Source organism: Talpa occidentalis, unplaced genomic scaffold (assembly GCF_014898055.3).
Source record: "Talpa occidentalis isolate TD23 unplaced genomic scaffold, MPIMG_talOcc4v2.1 talOcc4.2, whole genome shotgun sequence".
NCBI lineage: Eukaryota > Metazoa > Chordata > Mammalia > Eulipotyphla > Talpidae > Talpa > Talpa occidentalis.
In genome coordinates this window covers 86,745,052-86,767,043 of record NW_023602073.1, presented here as the reverse complement: position 1 = coordinate 86,767,043, position 21,992 = coordinate 86,745,052, and the positions used below count along the sequence as shown (strand labels likewise).

General features: G+C 34.7%; 1 protein-coding gene across 6 annotated transcripts in view; it reads right to left on the bottom strand.

The window, feature by feature from the left end:
* SENP6 (SUMO specific peptidase 6) overlaps positions 1-21,992 on the bottom strand; it is an 88,415-nt gene that overhangs the window by 64,241 nt on the left and 2,182 nt on the right. For 3 of the 6 annotated variants that reach the window (XM_037519985.2, XM_054698955.1, XM_054698957.1), the window contains exons 2-3: positions 6,600-6,693; positions 4,635-4,695 (exon numbers count right to left, since the gene is read on the bottom strand). The exons of 1 other annotated variant lie outside the window; for it this stretch is intronic. In XM_037519985.2, coding sequence (XP_037375882.1) covers positions 4,635-4,695; positions 6,600-6,693 — 155 coding nt within the window. Of the gene's footprint in view, positions 1-4,634; positions 4,696-6,599; positions 6,694-6,800; positions 6,836-12,138; positions 12,423-21,992 lie in introns of those variants that run through there. 2 more of the 6 variants (XM_054698956.1, XM_054698958.1) reach the window with 2 other exon arrangements.

Below are 21,992 nucleotides of genomic sequence, written 5' to 3'. Positions count from 1 at the left end.
ACCACCCATCCAAAAGAGCTCTGTTTCTCTCAACTGTATTATCAATCTTTTTTTTCCCAAAGATTATTTATGCACGTAAGAAATGGGATACAGGCCAGAGGTGTAGGGGATGAGAGGATTCACCAGAGACAGAGCGGGGAACAGAACAGACAGACTGACTGAAATACACTGCTGAGAGGAGCAGTGAGCGAGTCAGGAGAGGTCTGCTGAGCCATGTGGGTAGCTCCCTGGCCAGGGACTGAACACGTGCTGCAGTGGCTGTGGATAGCTTCGTAGGTTGTATCTTAACCCCTTGCACCTCCAGGGAGGCCCAGTATTATCAGTCTTTATAGAACACATTTACACAGTATAAACAAATGGTATAGGAATCAGCAAGCCTGTCTGTAAAGAACCAGATAGCAAACATTTTAGGTTTTTTGAGTCACAATCTCTGTTGAAACTGTTCAGTGCTGCAGCATAAAAACAGCCACAGAAAAAACATAAATAAGCATGCCTGTTTTCCAATTATACTTTATTTATGGCCACAAATTTGAATCTCATGTAACTTTCACATCATGAATTAGTATTCTTCTGATTTTTCTTACCCATTCAAAAATATGAAAAACCATTATTGTTCATGAACCTTTGGTTGGAGACTTGATCTGATCCATGAATTCTGCCCTGGTTTGCCAGTCCTATCTTATACATTAATCATTTAATAACTACTGAGCACAGTCGGTTGTTAGAATGTAAACTACATAGGAACAAAAAAATATGTGTCTGTTTTATTCCCTAGCATGGAGAACACTGTATTCAACACATATGTCTATTGGAGACTCCAGAAAAAAACAACACAGGAATGTAATATCCACAGTGAGAGATAGTGGCTAAAATTTTCCAGAATTATTGAAAGACATGCATCCCTTACCTAAAAAGTCACAAGGAAACTGCAGGAGTCCAAAGGCGTCTTTGAAAAATACTATGATACTCTGAACCAAACACAAGCTTTCTTCTAATTTCATGCTCATTTTCAAGTGAAAAAAAGCAGCTATATTAGTTTAAATAAATGATCCATATGAATTGATAAATTACCCACTAGCCATTCAAAATCCAGGCAGGGATATGTAAACTCCTGGGATAAAGACTTTCTAAAGAACACGCAGGCACGGATAGTTGTAAGGAAAATCAAAACCCTAGATTTCCATTTTATTAAAATTACTTCCTTAAAAAACCCATCCCTAGAAGAGGCATCATGCAAAATTTCCTGTCTCCTCTTTCACAATATGATTTTTTCTACATTACCAAAAAAAGGACATAATTTTCATCTACTGAATTACAGTCTAGCCCCTCACATCAACCCCTCTCCCCCAAGAACAATCTGAATCTCTGCAGGCACATAAAAGAATGGCAGGGCTTCATATCTTTCTCTGCTTTAATATATATTTATGTTAAATGTGAAACATGGGTTGGGTTAGAAGTTGGGTATTCTAGACCAAAATAGTATTTTCTTAATTCACTTCTTAATTTAACATTATAAAATGGAAAAGCAAAGTATCAAAATTTGCATATACTGACTTTCCAGCTCCTACTCCAATTATTATCAAGAAAAACATTGCCCCAAGAAGAAAGTCAAGTAAGAACAACTCAAAGAAATCATAGTTTATTTTGAAAGAAGTCTGAAATCTGCTGTGTCTTATTATAACCATTCAACAAACTCAAGTTAAAACAAGGCCATACATGTTCTTCTAAGAATTCTGTAAAATGGTTGTCATGAAGATGTAAGTTAACACAGAATATTTGAAAAGAACTTTGCTGATAAAAGTTTCATTCTACTAATAAATACTATTTATTCATGGATACACAGACTAAATAAATATAAAGGGAAAATACCAGTGTCATCCACCTTAGGAGATATATTTCCAATGTAATTGTACACAACCAGTTTAATAACTATAAATACCTACAATATATTGTAGATATATATAGTTGTAGATATATATACAATATAGTTGTAGATATATATACAAGAACTATACAAGAAAACAAGTACTTGGAATGTTTGGGTAAGAATGTTACTTAATGTTAAATTTCAGCTACTGCATACCATTTTATTGAAGTATGATAGGATAATTAGGAGGTTCATTTGCATAAAAATACATTAATATGATGCTTACATATATGGGGAAAAATGAAGTCAAAATTCTGCAGGAATTTAGACTTAGGAATTTAAGGACTCAAGGGCACAACATAAAATTTTGAACTGTTAAAAAAAAGATGATACATGTACTTTTAAAATAAATGTTGCTAAGTATCAAATCAGAATTATCTTTAGAGATCACTGAATAAGTTTTATTTTAACACATCAACATTCACATCCTTGAAAGTGTGTAATTAGGCATATACTGTTTGAAAAAAATATAGGGCATCTAGAACAAACAAACAAAAAGGCCACTATCATATAATTTAATGATGAAAGACTTATTTTTCCCTACTAAATTCACTATTTTTCTGTCCACCAAAGATACATCTGAATGGCAGCACATCACGGAATCAAGATGTTAAAATAAAATCTAGAGAAAACTGCGATGTGAAAAACCATATAGCAAGAAAAACTTCAAATTCTATAAATTTTTTATGAAAAAATAGAGATAGAAAGAAACCCACAAAGATGGCAGTAGGGGAGTAAATTTAAAAGTCCCTAAAAAACTACTCAAAGTATAGGAAATATGTGAAAAGGGTGCTATGACAGACTGGCAAAAATTGAAGTCTGACCACACACTCCCCAGAGATTACAGGAAAATAGGAACTCTCATATATTACAACCAGGGATGGCAAATGCCAACTCCTATGAAAGAGGCATTTGTCAATTTCTAGCAAAATTACATATGAATTTACCTTCTGAAACAGCAACTACAGCTCTAGGAATCTAGCCCACAAATATACTGTAAAGATACAGGAAGACATAGGCACAAGGTTTTATTAAAGCACTGTTTATAATAACAAAAGACTGGAAAAGCCTGTTCATCAACAGGAGACCAAATGAATTTCTACAATTTATCCATTTATTGGGGTATTATGTGGCAGTAAAAGAGATGAGGATCTTTAAATACTTTGCTCTGTAGTATTATCTACACACTGTATTATTAAGTAAAATATTCAAGGTAACAAACTAGCGTGGCTAGCTTCTCCAAGAAGGGTAGTATATCCTTGTATTATGACAAACAATGAAAGGCTATCACGTAATTATTTTGTATATTATTGTGAAATAATTTATCTATCAGTATAGAGCAATTAAGTTAACATAGTTAAAAACTAAGACACTGAACCCAAAAGACATAAAAGGAAAAAAAAAAAAGAGAACCTAAAAAAAATAACAGGAATAAACACCAAAGGTAAAGACAAAAGATTAGTGAAGAAATGGTTTCAAACATTAGCAACTAGTACAAGTTACCCTGGTTTTCCAGAAGTAGGAAGTACCTATTTGGTTTAATTTTAATGAGTTATTTTTGGGATCTGGAAATGCTCAAATTTTTTTTCATATAAAGTAATAGTAACAACATTGCCAGCTCTCCCTTTCCCTCCCCAAATAACCTACCAATTCACATAAAATAGGAATGTATAATGTAGGGGCTACCTACATTATAGTAATAGGCCAGTTTCTTCAAATACCAAATTTTATCCAATTCAGGAAATCACTAGAAGAAGCTTCATTAAATGTAGTAGTGTGCAATTTTTTTCTCTTTTAATTAAGCCATATCATGCCATCATTATAGGTTAAAACTAGAATTCAGAGATGTGAAAATGAAAAAAAAAAAAGTTTTTCATTTCAGTATAAAAATATTTCCCACAAATCGGTAATTATTCCAAAGACCAAACAGAAAAATGGGCAAAAGATATTACCTTACAATTATCAAAAAAGGAAATAAATGAGCATACATGAAAAGGTGTTCAATCTCACTCATAAAAAAATGCAATGCAAATTAAGTCTACAATAAGATACTATGATTTTATTTGCAAGTCAAATGGGTGGTAACACTGTGACAAAAGTGTGGGTAAATGGGCATTCTCAGATATCACTGGTAAAAGTGCAATCAGGTATAACAAAATTAGAAATGCACCTGTCCTGATACAGCAGCTCTACTTCTAGGAATTCATTCAACAGATATGCTTGTAAGTGTGCAAAATAACCTATACAGCTAACATTCAGTATTTAAGTTAGGCTGAAAATGGTTAGTAACACCATAAATGTCCTTCAATGTAGTGGTAGTGGTTAATAATAGCACATAAAATATAGTGGAACACTGTCCATCTGGTGAAAAAAAATGTGGGTGCTTTTAGTTAACTCTTATGGATGGTCTCTAAGATATATAAAGATAAAAAGAATTTATGGTGTGTGAAGTATGTTGTATAAGTGTGAGAATAGGTGAAAATATTTTCTTTGTAATACACAAAACGTTGATAACACTGTGAGTAATACTGAGAGTAAATGTAAAATACCCCTGGAAAGACAAACAAGATATGGGAATATACTTTTGCCTCTAGGGTAGGGAAATACAGGGAGTAGGACTTGAACAATTAAATACACAAATCTTCTTCTGAGGTATTAGTTTTTAGTTTTATAACCTAAAAATAAATAATTGTAAAGCAACACTTGCCTTTTTTCCTTTTGAGGTTTCAGAATCCTCATCTTCATCTACACTGAGTAGATTTGCCTCACTATATGAAAAATAAGGGGGGAAAAAACCTTAAGTGACAATTATAACCCATACATTAAATTCATGTTTTATCTTCTTTGTTCACCCAATTCAGGGATCAGCAAACTCTTTCTGTAAAGGGCCAGAGAGTAAATACTTTATTTAAGCTTTGCAGGCCATACAACCTTTGTTGCAACTACTAATCTTTGCCACTGTAGTATGTAATCAGCCATGACAAATGTGACTATGTTCTAATAAAACCATTAATAAAATAAAGTGGTAAGTCAGATTGAGCCTGTGGGTCATAGTTTGTTGATCCCTGCCATAAATGAACACATAAATTTCTTTAAACTAAGGATATTTCATATATGGCTACTCAATTTTTCTTTCACTCGTGCATTTAAAATTAAGGAAAAAAGGGCAGAGAAACAAAACATTGAAGGAACAAACTGGTAAGAAAACCTTAATTAAAGAAAAGGAAGTAATTCCAGTGATATTACCATAGTAAAATAGTTATACTTCTTCTATGCCTGGAAATATCAACACTACTCAGAGAATCACTGGCCTGAGATTCTAAAAGATCTGACTAATAGATCTCTCAACAGTTCATGTTAATCTCTACATGTTTAAAAAGATGAAGCCCCTAAGGACCCACTTACAGTGATGAACGAAAAAGTGTAATTCATAAATAAAACATAAAGGACAGAGTATCTTAGACAATTTTTTTAAACATGGCCATGACAAATGTTCTAACAAAAACAGTCAAAAATACACCCTTCTGAAAACAAATCTGCTATTTTTGTAATATCCACTTGATTTTACCAGTTCAAACATTTCTTTTATTACTATTTATACTCAACTTCAATGCTAAAAATTCTCTTTCCATATATTTAACAAAAATGTCTAAGTGGTATACAGTCTATTCAACTGAATTCCAAATTTAATTACAATTTTTAAAACCTGCACAACTAAATGTCTGCAATGAAAAAATTTTTTAATGGAAAAATAATCAGAAATTTAAAAAAGGAAATAAAATGAAGACCATAAAGTAGTGATTTTGTGTGAGAAACTTACCAGTTCAAAGCTCTCCTTCAAATAAAACTTCACTTCAGTTCAACATCTCATAGGTGAAGGCACATAAAGTAGTAATGATGAACGGAGCTGTTGCCCAGACAGAAGTGAAGCACCTACAATATTTAGCCAATATATTCTGAATGACTTCTTGTGTAAAATTTCTAAAAAATATTTATTAGTTTAGATAGAACTTAGTGTGTATATTGGTGTGTCTCTGAATTTGCTGTTTGTTCTGGCCAGTGGAAAACCAAATCAATATCAAGAAACTAATAAAAGCAATGCTGAATTGATAATACAAATCTCATGACATGCAAAAGGTTCTATTAAAACTATGACTTAAAATTTTTACACAGTAGCCATTCCAAGAACATTAACAAAATATAATTAAAATTTTGCTTATCTTCTGTCTGGGTGAACAACTGTGTTTATCATTTATAGTTTCTGCCTTTCTCTGTGGGAAACTGATCTAAGATTGATGTGGTGGTGATGGTGCTGGAGAGGGTCACAATGGAGAAGATACTTTGGGATTTAACCTTTCACAAAATTCAAGGGTCTTAACCTGGTTCACTTACTACTGATAAATGGTGACTTGTCAAATCACTATCTGAACTGAATGCCGTATTTTTAAAAAAGAACAACTTTTATACAAATTTATACATTTCAAAAGATGGAGAAATAGGACAGCAAAATTATTTACCAATAAAGAATTCCTTTTTTTCTTTCCTTAATGCTATTGTAAAAGAGTTCAATATTTTAAGAATACCACACTTTAAAATATATTTCCAATGGAATATAAATTGTTCTTCTAATGAAAAGTTTCATTCTTATATCTGAGGGAAAAAAAGTTCTTACTCTTTATCTGTATCTCCTTCACTTTCTTCTCCATGATCAAAGCTCCAATTATTTTTAAAACCTCCATCTCTCTTAGACTCTGATCTAGACAAAGCTGAAATAAAAACAAACTGAGATAAGTACTTTAATAGAGCTATTCAACATAAAATAAAATTGAGATTTCCCAAGCTCTTTGCTTATTCTAGATTTTGATGTGCTTGCCTTTTGACTGTATTAGTTGTTTATTCTTGTTTTCTCTAAAAAGAAAAAGAACATATTAAAATCTGGTTTTGCGAGTTACAGTCATTCATGTGTGAGTTTGTGACAGAAAAAAATACTCATATTAAACTATAATAAAATTGGGGTAGACACAGGAATATGTATGAAATATATAAAAATCAACCCTGTATCTCCACACTTGGTCACTGGTTCTGTAAGTCAGCCCTTGTAGTTTGCTTGCTTATTTATAAGGACTACATCCAGACCACTATCCTTTTCTTTGCCTCAAATATCTCTGCCTTTTAAAAGAAGAGAAACAAAAATTAAAGTTTCCTGCACTGGCAATATGGTGTACTCAATGTCCAAAAAAATTCTCTAGATAAGAACACCAAACACTGGAGTTCAAAAAATTTTATAACTGCATGCATGGATAAAACCTCCTAAACCTATAAACAACTAGAAAGTGGGAACCTGGAGAGATAAATGAAGTCCTTAAGTTGGTATTACCCTGGAGCCAAGTGACAAAAACTTAATGGTCCAAAATGAGAGGTCAGACCTTCTGATATCTTGTCAGAGAGCTTTTCACTGTGAGGAAGTGTGGGAACAGCTGTGTGGATTTATGTAATCTGTTAGGTTGGGGATAGGTTTTTCTGTTAGCCAATACTAAAGGAGACCTGCAATAAAAAATTACCCTGACCTGAAAAAAAAAAGAGGTCAGATTGAAGACTAGAACACCTGAAGGGGCAACACTCCTGGTGGGGTAAACAAGGAGAATAAAAGGAACTCCCTGCTGAAACAGTGGGAATAACTGTGCTGTCTTATGCTGGACTCTTAGATTGAAATGATGACAAAGTGTATCTAACTCATGGCTAAAAAATTCCTACCCAAAGCCTTGCAATTACTCAGGTTTGGGACCAGAATTTTCATGTGGCCCAGAAAAGCCAGTATGAAAAATTATGAATACAAGAAAAGATGCTCAACATTACCAGACATGACAGAAGTACAAAACTACAAGAAGATACTGCTTCACACTTACTAGGATGGCTATTTTTTTTAATGGAAAATGGTAAGTATTGATAAGGATGTGGAGAAACTGGCGCTCTTATACAATGTTGATGGGAATGTAAAATGGTATAGCTGGTATGGGAAAAGTTTGGCAATTCTTCAAAAAGTTAAACACAGAGTCACCACATAATACAGCAATTCCAGGGCCTCCCCGGTGGTGCAGCGGTTGAGCGCTGGGTTGCGAAGCTGCCTGCAGCCTTTGCAGCACCAGTTCGATCCCTGGCCACTGGGTGAGGGTCCCACATGGCGCGCAGACCTCTCCTGCCGTCCACTGCTCCCCTCAGCAGTGTACTTCGGTCCTTCTGTCTGCTCTGCTCCCCGCTCTGGTGAATTCTCTCACCCTCCCGCACTTCTGACTGTACCCAGTGCTTGTATAAATAAATAAATAAATAATTTTTAAAAATACAGCAATTCCACTTCCAGGTATATACCCAAATAATCAAAGCATAGACTCAGATTCTGTATGCCAGTATTCACATAGCATTATTCACAATAATCCAAAGGTAGAAAAAACCCAAAGGTCAACCAACAGGTGAATAAACAAAATGTGCTGTGACTATTATGTGAATAACAACAACAATAATAGTGATATGAATAAAATGTGCAGAGGAATATTATTTAGCCTCGAAGGAATGAAATCCTGATACATGCTACAACATGGATAATCCTTGAAAATATTACAATGTATGAAATAGGCCAGATATATAAATGATTGGATGAAATACACAGAACAGATGAATTCAGAAACAGGAGCTGTAGAGAGAAGAGAATGTGGAGTTATTTTTTTAATAGGTACAGAATTTATTTTGGAATGATAAACAAATTCTAGGAATGAACAATGGTAATTATCGTACAACACTTGAACATATTAATGCCAATTCATAATTTTACACCTAAAAAGTTAAAATGGCAAATTTTACGTTATGTATATTTTATTGTAACAAAACCGTCTTTTAAAAAAGGTTTCAACAACCCAAATGCCCAAAAACATCAATTCCAAAGAGCACCTGCACTCCTATGTTTATAGCAGCACTGTTTACAATTGCTAAGCTTTGGAAACAACCCAAATGCCCAAAAATAGATGACTGGATCAAGAAGATGTGGTACATATATACCATGGAATATTACTCAGCATTCAAAAAAGATAAACACATGCAATTTGCAGCAACATGGATGGCGCTGGAAGGGATCATGCTCAGCGAAATAAGCCAAAAAGAAAAAGAAAAATACCGGATGGTCTCACTCATAGCAGGAATCTAGAAAACTTAAATAAGGGACCAGGAAAATGAATAACTATAAGAAAGTGAAAATCAAAATCAACAAAAAACTATGAACCAGAGACACTTTTAGGGGGGCAGGGGTGGGAGGGGAGGGATTGGGGTCAGAATGGGAGCGCTGCAATTGTATGGGGAATATAACAATAAAATTTATTATCTAAAAAAAAAAATAAATAAAAAAGGTTTCAAAATGACTAAAAGCTCAAACATAAATCTTCTCTAAGAAAAATTAAAATTTCAATGCAAATCTTTAAAGTTCCAAAGAACTTGAGTTCACAACCAAAACTATCATAGAAGAAGAAATCATGAGCAAACATGAAATGTCTTTACTGGGGTTGAATGAATAGGTAAATAGTAGATAATGTAAGTGAGGTTTCTCCCTGCCAAAGAACTTAAGTAAGCGAGAGATGAAGGTGAGTTGTTCATGAGATTGCTAATGATGTTAGATTTTATATAACATATATAAATTGACACAGAAAAAAATACAGATGTGTGGTATTGTGGGTTAGCATAGGAGCAAGACTCTACTATACTGAGAAAGTCTAAACACAGCAACACTTCAGTAGCAAAAAACACACTTATTAAGTGTCAAGCATCTTGACTTCTAAATACCCTTCTCTAGTAAAAGGAACCAGGGTTCCAAAAAGAAATGACTGATTCTAGGTATGCATCAGGGAAAACAAGATGAGACTCAAGTATTCTATAATACCAGACAGCAAGGTTGTTGTTTTTTTAAAATAGTAACATATCAAAAGGTACAGGCACTAACCTGAAAGAACCTCCCAAGAGCCAAACAAAGGTGGAACAACGTTAGCAAAACAAACAAAAACCCCCATAATACAACAGTATTAGATTACAATCCCTCAAATAAAATTAATATTCATGAGTCCATATTGGTATAAACAAATAAATAAATGAAGGAAAGCGAGTTTTTTTAAAAACACAAGGTTTTACAAATTTTTTTTAAAAACACAGGGTTAAGTGAAATAGCTTTCATAATTCAAAACATCAAAAGAAAAAAAGGTTATAACCTACAATTATTAATAACCTAAAGACTCCTAATCCAGCAACTAGTATCTATCAACTGAGGGTCAGACAAGTTAACATCTTTCTTACAGGATTCACAATGGTAGATGCATAAAGTCTCTGAATAATCAATGGAACTAAACTCATTTTCAAAAAGTAGATTACAAAAAGGGGAAAAGGTAAATTGACAGTAAGAAACCTAACAATCACTACCACAATCAAACAATTATGTTCGATGAATAAGACATCAAAAGTGATGTATCATTTACTACAATGCAATGAAAATGCCACTTCAGTTCTGTGGTCTTCTTCCCAAAAGTCCGTAATATGCAGTTTAACCATAAGAAAACATCAGACAAACCCAAAATGTGGAAAAGTCTACAAAATACCTGACCAGTAAGCTTTAAAATCGTCAGTTATGAAAAAGAGAGAAAGAAAAGATCAAGAAATTGTCAAGTACCAGAGGAGACCAAAGAGACATGACAACTGGATGTAATGTGCTATTCTTGGATTAGAAACTGGAATAGAAAAAGGACTTTAGTGGAATAACTAGCAAAATTCAAGTCAAGACTAGCCTGCAGTTTAGCTAAAGGTATTAGGTCCATATCAGTTTCCTAGTTTTCAAAAATATACTATAATTTAAAGGTGGCAACATCAGGGGAAAATGGGTATATGGTATACAGAAACTCTATAATATCTTTGAAATTTCTGTATAAATATGAAATTACTGCCCCAAATGTTCTTTTAAAAATTGAATGTAAGGTGAAACTGCAAGTTTTTTAAAAACACAGGGTTAAGTGAAATAGCTTTCATAATTCAAAACTTATCAAAAGTAAAAAAGGTTATAACCCATAATTATTACTAACCTAAAGACTCCTAATCCAGCAACTAGTATCTATCAACTGAGTCAGGCAAGTTAACAAAAACACCAATAGGCAGTGAAAAGTCAAGAGATGTTATATTATTTGCACACTAAAGAAACGAAAATTCTTTATAGACAATTCTAGTAAATCTAATCATGATTTCCTAATCAAGATTTATTTACCTGTAAGTAAAAGAAAAATAATCTTATGAAAGTGATAACTGCTAATGAGTAAAGATAAATTATAACAAAGAAATCTGTAAAACAAAAGTGGAGCATAAGAAAACTATGGAAACAGTAAAAAAAAAAAAAAAAATAGCAACCTGGAGTGGGTTGGGCATGGGAGGTTGAGGGATGAATAGGCAGAGCGTAGAAGACTTTCATGGCAATAAGAATATTCTGTATACTATAATGATGAATACATGCCATTCATTATAAATTCATCCAAACCCAGACTATACAACATTAAAAGTGAACCATGACCAAAACATGACTTTGAGTGATTATGATGTGTCAAAATAGGTTTAAAATTTGTGACAAATGTATCACTGGTGAGAGATGCTGTTAATGGTGTAGTTTATGCAAATGTGAGGCAGTAGTAGGTATACTGGAAATCTCCGTACCTTTATTTCAATTTTGCTGTCAACCTAAAACTGCTCTTAAAAATAAGTTTTAAAAAGGAACTGCATAGTTAAGGAAAAAAGGCTTTTCCCCTCAGTTTTACTGAAATACAACTGACATGTAACAGTGTGTAAGTTTAAGATTTAAAGCATAGTACTTGACTTACATATGTTGTGACAATATTACCACAGTAAGTTAACCACCATCATCTCATAAAGAAAAAAAATGGTTTATTTCACGTGTGATGAGAACTCTCAGAATTGAACAACTCAGCAACTTTCAAACACCATACAGTAGTGTTAACTATATTTACCACATTACATCCCCAGTACTTATAAGTGGATGATTGGCATCTTCATTCGATTCCCCACTCCCATACCTCACCTCTGGTAACCACAAATCTGATCTCTTTTTCTGTGAATTTGGATTTTGTTGTTGAAGATTCTACATATAAGTTAGATCACAAAGGATTTGTCTTTCTCTGACTTACTTCATTTGGCACTTGAAGGTCCTTCCATGTTGGTACTGCAAATGGCAGGATTTCTTTTTTCTAATGGTTGAATAAATATTCCATTATGTATACATAAACCACAATATCCTTAACTGTTCATCTGTTCACAGTTGTTTTAGCTACTGTAAATAATGCTGCAATGACCATGGACATGCAAATATATCTCTTTAACAAACCGTTGTTGTCAATTACTTTGGAAATATTCCTGTAAGTGGAATTGCTGGATCATACGGTAATTCATTTTTATTTTTTTGATAAACCTCCATACTGTTTTCCACAGTGGCGGTACCAATTTATAATCCCAGCAACAGTGCACAGGGGTTCCCTTTCTTCTACATCCCTACAGCATTTGTTATTTCTGGTCTTTTTGAAGACAGCCATTCTGTCAGGAGTGAGGTAATTATCTCCTTGCAGTTTTGATTTCTCTAAGGACTAGTGATGTTGAGCATCTTTTTCATGTACCTATTGGTTATTCATACATCGTGGGGAAAATATTTCAGTTCTTCTGCCCATTTTTTTACTTGTATTATTGGGAGCGGGGGGATAGCTGTGTTGTTATTGAGTTGTATGAATTTTTGTATATTTTAGATACTAATCTCATATAAAATACATGGTTTTCAAGTATTTAATAACACCTTTAAACTTTTTAAAAGTGTAAAGAAAATATACTATATACTATAAATTGTTACCCCACCCTATAACTGCTACTTTTCTGCTATCATAAAAACTAAGGAAATAAACAGAAATTAATGAAAGGAAAAAAAAAAAGTGGTAATGCAAAAGACTAGTAAGACCAAAGGAGTTGTCATATCACAAAAAATACAAGAACATTTAAAAAAGGACAAGTGATTAAACATTAAAAAATTCTGTTCATAAAATAATTTCATCCATTTAAACAATAATGTTAAAATTTCACAGACTATATGTTCAATTCATATAATTTAACAACCAAAGTCTACTTTCCAGAATATATTAAAAAACCCAACATTCCAATTGAAAAACAAAATGGACTAACTAAAGGTATAAAACAAGCTATTAAGAATAGAGAAGACACACAAAAAGAAACTTGTAGGGTATTTTGTTTAGTTTACTCATGCATTCCAAGCACAAAGAATAAGAATTAAGTCTAGGTTGGTGCTCAATATTTTTTGAATGTCAATGAAGGAACAATTTTTTTATAATGAAGCAATGATGACATGCAACCTCACTGTAAACAAGAGTATTATTAATTCAAACCACCATCTGATAAATCCATGAGAATGACAAAAACTAAAACCTGTAGGGACATTATCAAGAAGGGAATGGCATAATCAGGAAAACTTGAAAACTGCTAGTGGAACCACTTTGGAGATAAATTTGGCAATACCTGTGGAAAGTTGAATTTGCACATGCCCTATAATCCAACAATTCCATTATTAAAAGATACATGAGATCAGGTATCAAGAACATATAAGTCAACCAAATCTGTCCTGCTGCCTCTTTTTTATAAGGCCCATGAATGGCTCTTAAATGGTGGGGGAAAATTCTAAAGAAGATTTCATAACATGCATATTATATGAAAATCAAATTTCAGTATCCTTTGCTTATGAATTATCTATGACTGCATTCTTGTTAAATGTCAGCATTGAATATCTGTGAAAGAGACAATCTGGACTGCAAAGTTCAAGATACTCCTCACTCTTTGGTCCTTTACAGAAAAAGTTTGCTGACCTCTGCCCTACAGAAACCCTCATATATACACAGGCAATGTACTTTTGAAAAGAAGTTCATAGTAGCAATACTAGACATACTAAAATATTTGAGTAGTAATATTAAAAGTTGGAAAAAAAAGTGTGTGTGTGTGTGTGTGTGTGTGTGTGTGTGTATTTTTATTGTAGGCCCAAATGGTTGCTGTGAAAACAGGCAAGTTCATGAAACCTGGGCAGGTGGTACTAGTCTTGGCCAGATACTACTCTGGACAAAGGGGTCCTTGTGAAAAACAATGATGAGGGGACCTCAGATCACCTTATGCTCTGGTGGGTGGAATTGAGCAATATTTTTTTTTTTAAAGATTTTATTTATTTATTTATACAAGCACTGGGTACAGTCAGAAGTGCAGGAGGGTGAGAGAATTCACCAGAGCCAGAGCGGAGAGCAGAACAGGCAGGCTGACGAAGTACACTGCTGAGGGAAGCAGCGGGCGGCAGGAGAGGTCTATGTGGGACCCTCACCGGACAGCCAGGGATTGAACCTGCGCTGCAGAAGCTGCGGGCAGCTTCACAACCCAGCGCTCAACTGCTGCGCCACCAGGGAGGCCGGATCACTATTCTTGCAAAGTGACAGCTGCGATGGGCAAGAAGAAAATGGCCAAAAGGTCAAAGAGCAAGCCTTCTGTGAAAAGTCTGTAAGCTACAATCACCTCATGCCCATTCGCTTGGACTAAACTGTTGTCAACAAGGATGTCTTCAGAGATCCTGCTCTTAAACGCAAGGCGTGACAAGAGGCCAAACTCAAATTCAAGAAGAGGTACAAGACTGGCAAGAATAAATTATTCCTGCAGAAGCTGCGATTTTAGATGTTTCGTTTCAATTATTAAAAAAAAAAAAAAAAAAAAAAACCAATTCACCAAACAACGTAAATATAACCTAAGCTAAATTTTCACAAAGGGAATGTACTAGTAAACGGTAGTGTATTACTATTGAATATATTAAATGAGAATGAAAAATAAAAGCACTAAAGCTATTTTTATCAACATTATTGAGTCTATCAAACAATGCTGTAAGAATGAAAATTAAGTTCCAGAAGAACAAATACTGTATGACATGATGTGTAAGTTTAAAACATGCAAAAATTACACAGAGTTCAGAGACACAAACACAAAGAATAAAGTATAAAGAAATGTATGGGAATGATAACTATGAAATTAAGAATGGTGGTTATCCCTGTAGAAAAAGAGGATACCAAAAGGTAAGGTTTTACCCATTTCAACAGTATTAGTAGTATCTTTGGATTTAAAAGTACATTTGTGTTTGCTACATTGTTTTTTTTCATATGCATAAATTTCATTAAACTATCACTGGTTAGATTTTACAACAGGATAAAATTTTAAGAAAAGAATCACTGACACAAAAGTTAACTGTTAGAGTTAACTTTTAACTAAAAGCTGCGAAAGAAATTATGAAGAGACTATTAAATGCAAACGTCAAAAAATCTCTCAATAAAGCAATTTCAGGTGACTCTATAGGGCTATAGCCCCAGTTATTCTCAAGACTCTCCAAAGGTTGTCTCCTTGTGCCCTGTCTCCTGGAGCTACCATTATGCAATCTGAATACCCTGCTGCAGAGAACATGCTATAGAGGTGTTTAGAATACACCGGGATGGGAAGGCCCAACTTTCCATACCTGCCTAAGTCAGACATTTTTGAATAAAAGCTATCTCTGAACCGCTAGAACAGATCAGCCACCACTGAATAATTCCCACAGGTGCTATGTAAAGCAGAAAATCATTTACCTAAGGTGACTGTCTCAAATACCTAGTCTATAAAACCTTTATCCTTTGTTACAGAAGACAGACCAATCAATAGCTCACCCAGTACTACCTTAAGATGAAGTCTGAACACCTTATATTTCTCTGCCTCAGGATTCAGCTATAGTTCAGAGTTCTCTCAGTTTATCTACTAGTTCATTCCATTCAGTGGGTATGGACCTTTTGGCAGGATGCCATCGCATAGTTAATTCTGTCCAAGGCCATTAGTGAGGCAGTAGCTTGCTGCTTTTGACCTTTCGTGAAACAGAAATATCAAGTAATGGAATCTTATTCCAGAGTAATTAAATTGGTTCTAACTGTACACAGAAAACAACCTCTAAAAACAAGTTAATGCACACAAAGTTCTAAAACCAAAAATGATTACAAGAAATAAGTGACTCTAAATGTTCCATTTGCTTCAAGAAAAAAGGAGAGATCAAGATAGCAGGGAAATTCAGTATTCAGTGAGATGCAATAATGAAATACTTCAATTCTGAATGTGTAAATGCAATAATTAAAAAAATATGAAAATTGATAGTTCATAATAAAATAAATTTTAAAAAGACAAACTTGAGAAACAGGCAATGCCTGTATATGATAGACAATGGAAACTCAGGAGGTGAAACGCAAACTCATAAAGCAAATGCTGATGAAAATCCTCAAACTTAATTTCTATTATGACAAAGCTAAATTATCCTTTGATAAAAGAGAATGGAGACCAACCCGAACTGAATAAAAAAAGATTAAATGACAAAACATTTGGAATCTCAAGTCATCCAAATGGTGGCTACAGGAGTTGACAGAGAAGAGACTGGTTTTCACAGAGGCAGAGTCAACAAAGGTTAAGAGGGTAAAGAGGTAATATCTTCACCATGTCCCCATTCAGATTCATACACAGGAGGCTGTCCGAGCAAAAAGTTTGCAGATTTTTGAATACAGGAAAGACAACAAAGTTAGTACATAGTCTACAAATAAGTCTAAGGGAATTTCTAGCTTCCTCATCTTGAAAAATGGCTTCAGTTTTGTCAAAAATGAAAAAGTGAATTTACTATACACTGTTTTTTCTAGCACTGTTACTAGCACTGTTTTTTCCCCCTGCTCTATTTCAAAGATGGTAATACAATTAATGTGTGTGTGTGTGTGTGTGTGTGTGTGTGCAGGGGTTGGGGGAGAGCCCATATTCAAGCCGAGCATATAATGTATTTGAAATAATGACAATAAAACCTCTGAAGGCAAAAATCAAAATATGGTTTGGTGTTTTACTATTCAAGCCTGTACTTTCTTTCAGGCAGCCTCAAGGTAATTGTTAACCTGCGACAAAGCACTGTCTAAACATCTCAGTTTGCTACAACTGTCCCAATTTTAGCACTGAAAGTCCATATCCTCAGGAAACAATCGGTCCTAATTTTTGGTGATGAATGTAGGTGGTTCTAGGAAGCACAAAATTCTAAGTAAACCAAGGAGGGGGGGGAAACCAAAAATCTCAGGCTGAAAGCAACTATATTTTTAGTGTCAAATGGATAGCACACAGATTATCCACCTCTGTACTAGCTGTCTTTATTTTTCAGCTGTTTGGACCCATCACAATAATGGATGAATATACCTGTTGCATCATGTCACGAACTGTGATGTAAATAAGACTTAAGTGAACTGGAGTTACAATCATTAACTATCTTTGATTTTGTGGATTAAATGTCAATTTTGTGTCAAGACAATTTAATTTTAATACTGTAAGTGGTGTGATTTTATTTTTGAAGAGTTTAGATAATACAAATGAGACTCATAATAACAACAGACATCACTAAATGAAAGAAGGGCGAAGAATGTCAGCTTCCTGTCATCTGCGCGGGAAAATAGGAAAGGAAGTAAGTTTCAAACATTTTTTTTCTTTCTTATGCTTTCCTGGTTTCAGAAATTCTTTTTTTTTTTAAAAGATATTTATTTATTTATTTATACAAGCACTGGGTACAGTCAGAAGCACGGGAGGGTGAGAGAATTCACCAGAGCCAGAACAGGCAGCAGAACAGGCAGACTGTGGAAGTACACTGCTGAGGGGAGCAGCGGGCGGCAGGAGAGGTCTGCGCGCCATGTGGGACCCTCCTCCGGTGGTACTGGAGCAGCCAGGGATCGAACCAGTGCTGCAGAAGCTGTGGGCAGCTTCGCAACCCAACGCTCAACTGCTGCGCCACCGGGGAGGCCCAGTTTCAGAAATTCTTAAATCAATCCAATCAGTCCTTTGAATCAGATCAAAGAAACGTCACACCAATCGGTTCCAATCGGTTTATAATGTTATTTATACACCTGAAATAAATTACAAACTAACTTGTTCTCTCTCTCTTAGCTTCCTAATCTGCCCGGAAATTAGAAGATTTTGGTTCTTATTAAAACACGTCATTTTGAAATTTGAGAAATACTATGACTTCATTGAAAGAAAAATAAAATACTAATTATGTGTGGGAAAAAGTTGCTGTGTCTGCAAACTTTTTGCCACTAGACCTATTGAATAGTGAGGTCTACTTTCTCTCTCCTTAAGCTTAGGCTGGCATAATGACCCTATGACAAAAGAACATGGCAGAAGTGACAGTTTTTCTGAAGTTGGGCCAGAGAGATCTGTGGATTCTGCTTTTGCCCTTAGCTTCTTCATCAATAAATGATTAATTCCCCATAATTTCCTATCACTTTTCCTTCTCTGATCCAAACCCCCTCCCAAAGGCAAAGCAGATTAAAGGAAGGAATGAGGAAGCAAAGGAATAAGGAGGGCGAGAGAGGGGAGGAGGAGAGGGAGGGGAGGAAGGAAGGTAGGTCAAAGGCTTTATCAAATTCCAATCTCCAGTTCTGAGTTCACCACTAATTTATTCTAAGGGATCACATAACCCTCTATCTCTTGATTTCCTCAAATATTCAACATATTTTTATAATGGCAACAGGAACAATCAACTTAATGGAATCTAGACATGGAATACGTAATTTCTCTTCTCTCTCTAGACAACATAGAATATCAAGAACAAGTAGCTAATACACGGAAAAAGAGAAGTAGTAAGTGGGGGGAAAAAAAACTAGAATTCAATAAAAGGTAAAATCAAAGAGAAGAAAAGCAAGAAAGGGAGTTCTTTATCTCTTCTCTACCTGCTAAGAAATACAATACCAACTAACACATAGCACTTATGCCTGCAATTGGTCTAAGAATTTATTGTATCTTAACACATTTAATCTTCATGGCCACCTTACGAGGTAACTACAAGTACTGTTCCTATTTTACAAATATAAAAAACAAAAAAAAACTGAAGTAATCTAGCCAAGATCACATAGTTTAGTAAGTAGTATAGCTCTATGTTGAATCATAGCATTCTGACTTTTGAGTTCCTATCATCAAAGCATCTCTAGTGAAAATCACATTACAAGCCAAGGTCTACTTTACTGTTACACGTGAGTACATGAAATCAAAAGACAGCTAGAATTTATCTAATTATTTCCAGGAATGAAACCAGAAAATAAACACACTTAACTGTGGAGTTAATAGGGATGACACCATGATACAGTTTCTAAAAATTGTATAATCAAAAGAAAAAGGAGCAGGGTTCAATGGAGAACTTCGTGGTATGTTCCCCTGAACAGACAGAAATTAATGACCTTGCTCACAGTCATGGATTGCACATTAAGGAGAAATTTTATTTTGGTTCGAGAGATAGTGTAATATTCCCAGTAAAAATGGCAGACTAACTGGGTTCCAAACTGCATTTATATGTAAAATAAAAATATGGAGACATAAGCAATTTTGCTGGTATGAAAACTACATGGCAATAGTTTAACATCAGTCTTTTCAAGTAGCAGACAAGGTCCACAAAGAGTGAGGAGATGAACCAGAATGGAAAGGAAAACAAAATACACATACACATATATGAAAAAAGAAGTCACTTTAAGGAAAAAAAAAGGGGGGGGAGGGGGAGAAAATACTGGTAGGAAAATTAATTGAAAGAAAAAAGGCAAAAGAAAAGAAAGCTAGATATGAACAAGTACAATATCAAAAAGAATCAAATGAGAGGAAGTACTTATCAAAAGTTCCACAAAGAAATGGAGAGAATTCAAAAAGAAAGGTTATAAGCACTAAGTAGTTACCATCACCTTTGCTCCATACTGCAAGTCTCCTAAGTGATAATCTCTACCTGCAGTGTTCCTCATGAGGTAGTCAATGACCATTTTTGAAACAAATCAAATGATGTTACCTCTGGGCTTACCTTGTACCATCCCTCCCTGCTAGCACCACTCAATCCTTTTAGTTCCCTAAACATGTTATACTCTCGCTTATTCCCTCTGCCTGGAAAGTTCTGCCTCCCCTTTCCTTCTCTATTCACCTTCACCCTGACTTGATTAGACCAAATGTTCATTTTGTTGTTGTACTTATCAGTTATAATTTAACATTTGCAAGTGTGGTTATTTTATTATTGACTCCTGTCACTGGACTGGAAACTCCATGGGGAAATCTTTTCCTCTCCTTATCGCTGTGCTTCTCAGCAAGGTACCTACAACATTACCGATGCTCAAAAATTATCTAGTGAGTGAGAGAGAACACTGCCAAAACCATCTATCACAAGAGGAAAAGGGGTCACTTGAGACAACCTTAAGTCAATAAAAGAGAATAAATAAGTCAAAGAGTGGAAAGAAAAGAATTCAATATAAGCAGCCTGATTATAAATTCACACAATTTTAGTGTGACAGTATATAAAAAAAATTAAGTACGAGAGTAGTATAGGTTTTTGGACTAATGAAGCCAGAAAAGGAAATGGAATTAGCATTTTACTTAGTAATAATGAGGATGTAAAACATAATTTAGAACATGGATGACAAACAGTCATCTTAAATTTAATTTGACCAAAGCAGTTATTACTTCTCATTCCTCTACTGGTCTACTCCATCTCAGTAAATGGAATTAACCCCTAACACCATAAACCAAAGCCCTATGAGTCATCTTTGATTCCTCCCCTACTGATTCTGAGTATGCAATCAAGAGACCCTGTAAGCTCTGTATCTAAAAATATCTCCCATCTATCCATTTTTCTTTCCTAGTCTTCCACCACCACCATTCTAATCCAAGTTCCTCTACATTTTAGACTACAATATTCTAACTTGTGTCTCTGCCTTTACTATTGTTCTTCTCTAATTCGCTTACATAAAGTAAAGTGATTTTTAAAAGAAGATAAATCATATCCTGACACCCCCCTCTTTGCCCCAAACTCTTCAATGAACTTCTTTGTCTCAGAAAGTTTGTGATCTTTCATGATGGATGATTTATCCATGATAGAGATAGAGTTATCTCGTTATCTCTTTCATATCATCTTTGCTTGCTTTGTTTCAGCCCTAACAACCTTCTTTTTGTTTAAAAAAGAAGCTATATACACCTCTGAATCTTTACTGCCATACTCTAATGTCTCCTAGTTAAGGTGTCACCTCCTCAGGGTGGCCTTTCTAACACTGTTTAAAATGGCACTGTTTCTTTTCATTGCTCCATGTATTTCTTCCACACTTTTTATCATACTGTTACTATCTTTTTTTTTTAAGATTTATTTATTTATGCATATAAGAACTGGGATACAAGGCAGAGGTGGGGGGGTTGGTGAGAGGATTCACCAGAGACAGAGCAGGGAACAGAACAGGCAGATCTACTGAAATACACTGTTGAGGGGAACAGCGTGCAAATCAGGAGAGCTCTGCTGCACCATGTGGGTCACCTCCCTGGCAGGGGATTGAACTCATGCTGCAGTAGCTGGCTATAGCTTGAGCGTGCTGACGCTTAACCCCTGCACCACCAGGGAGGCCCCAGTTGCCATCTTTTTAAATTAATAGCAAATATGCTCCAAGTGCAAGAAATAAGATGTTGAAAAGATAAAATCATTGGTTTCATGGAGCAGATATTTTAGTAGGATTTAAAAACATGAAAAAAACATTATATGATAACTGCTATTATGAAAAATAAAACAGTGAAAGGGAACACAGAGTGTCTGTACATAGTGGGAGTGGGGGCAGTATGACATTTCACAGGAAACTGAAAATATGGATTAAGATTGTTCTAAATTTTTACTTATTTATTAAAAGTCCTTCCTACTATAAGTGAAAGCAGGGACCTTAACTACCTTATGTACTACTGTATTCACCTAGGCACGCACAGTGCCTCAAACAGAGTAGGCTGCTACAAATATTTGATGATTGAGTAAACACCTACCTCAGTTTTTCAAGAAGTCTACTGGGGAATAAAAAAAATATACTGAGTAGATATTTAAATATTAAATTATAAAAGCCTATGGGGAAACATTTTGAAAACATGTAAGCACAGT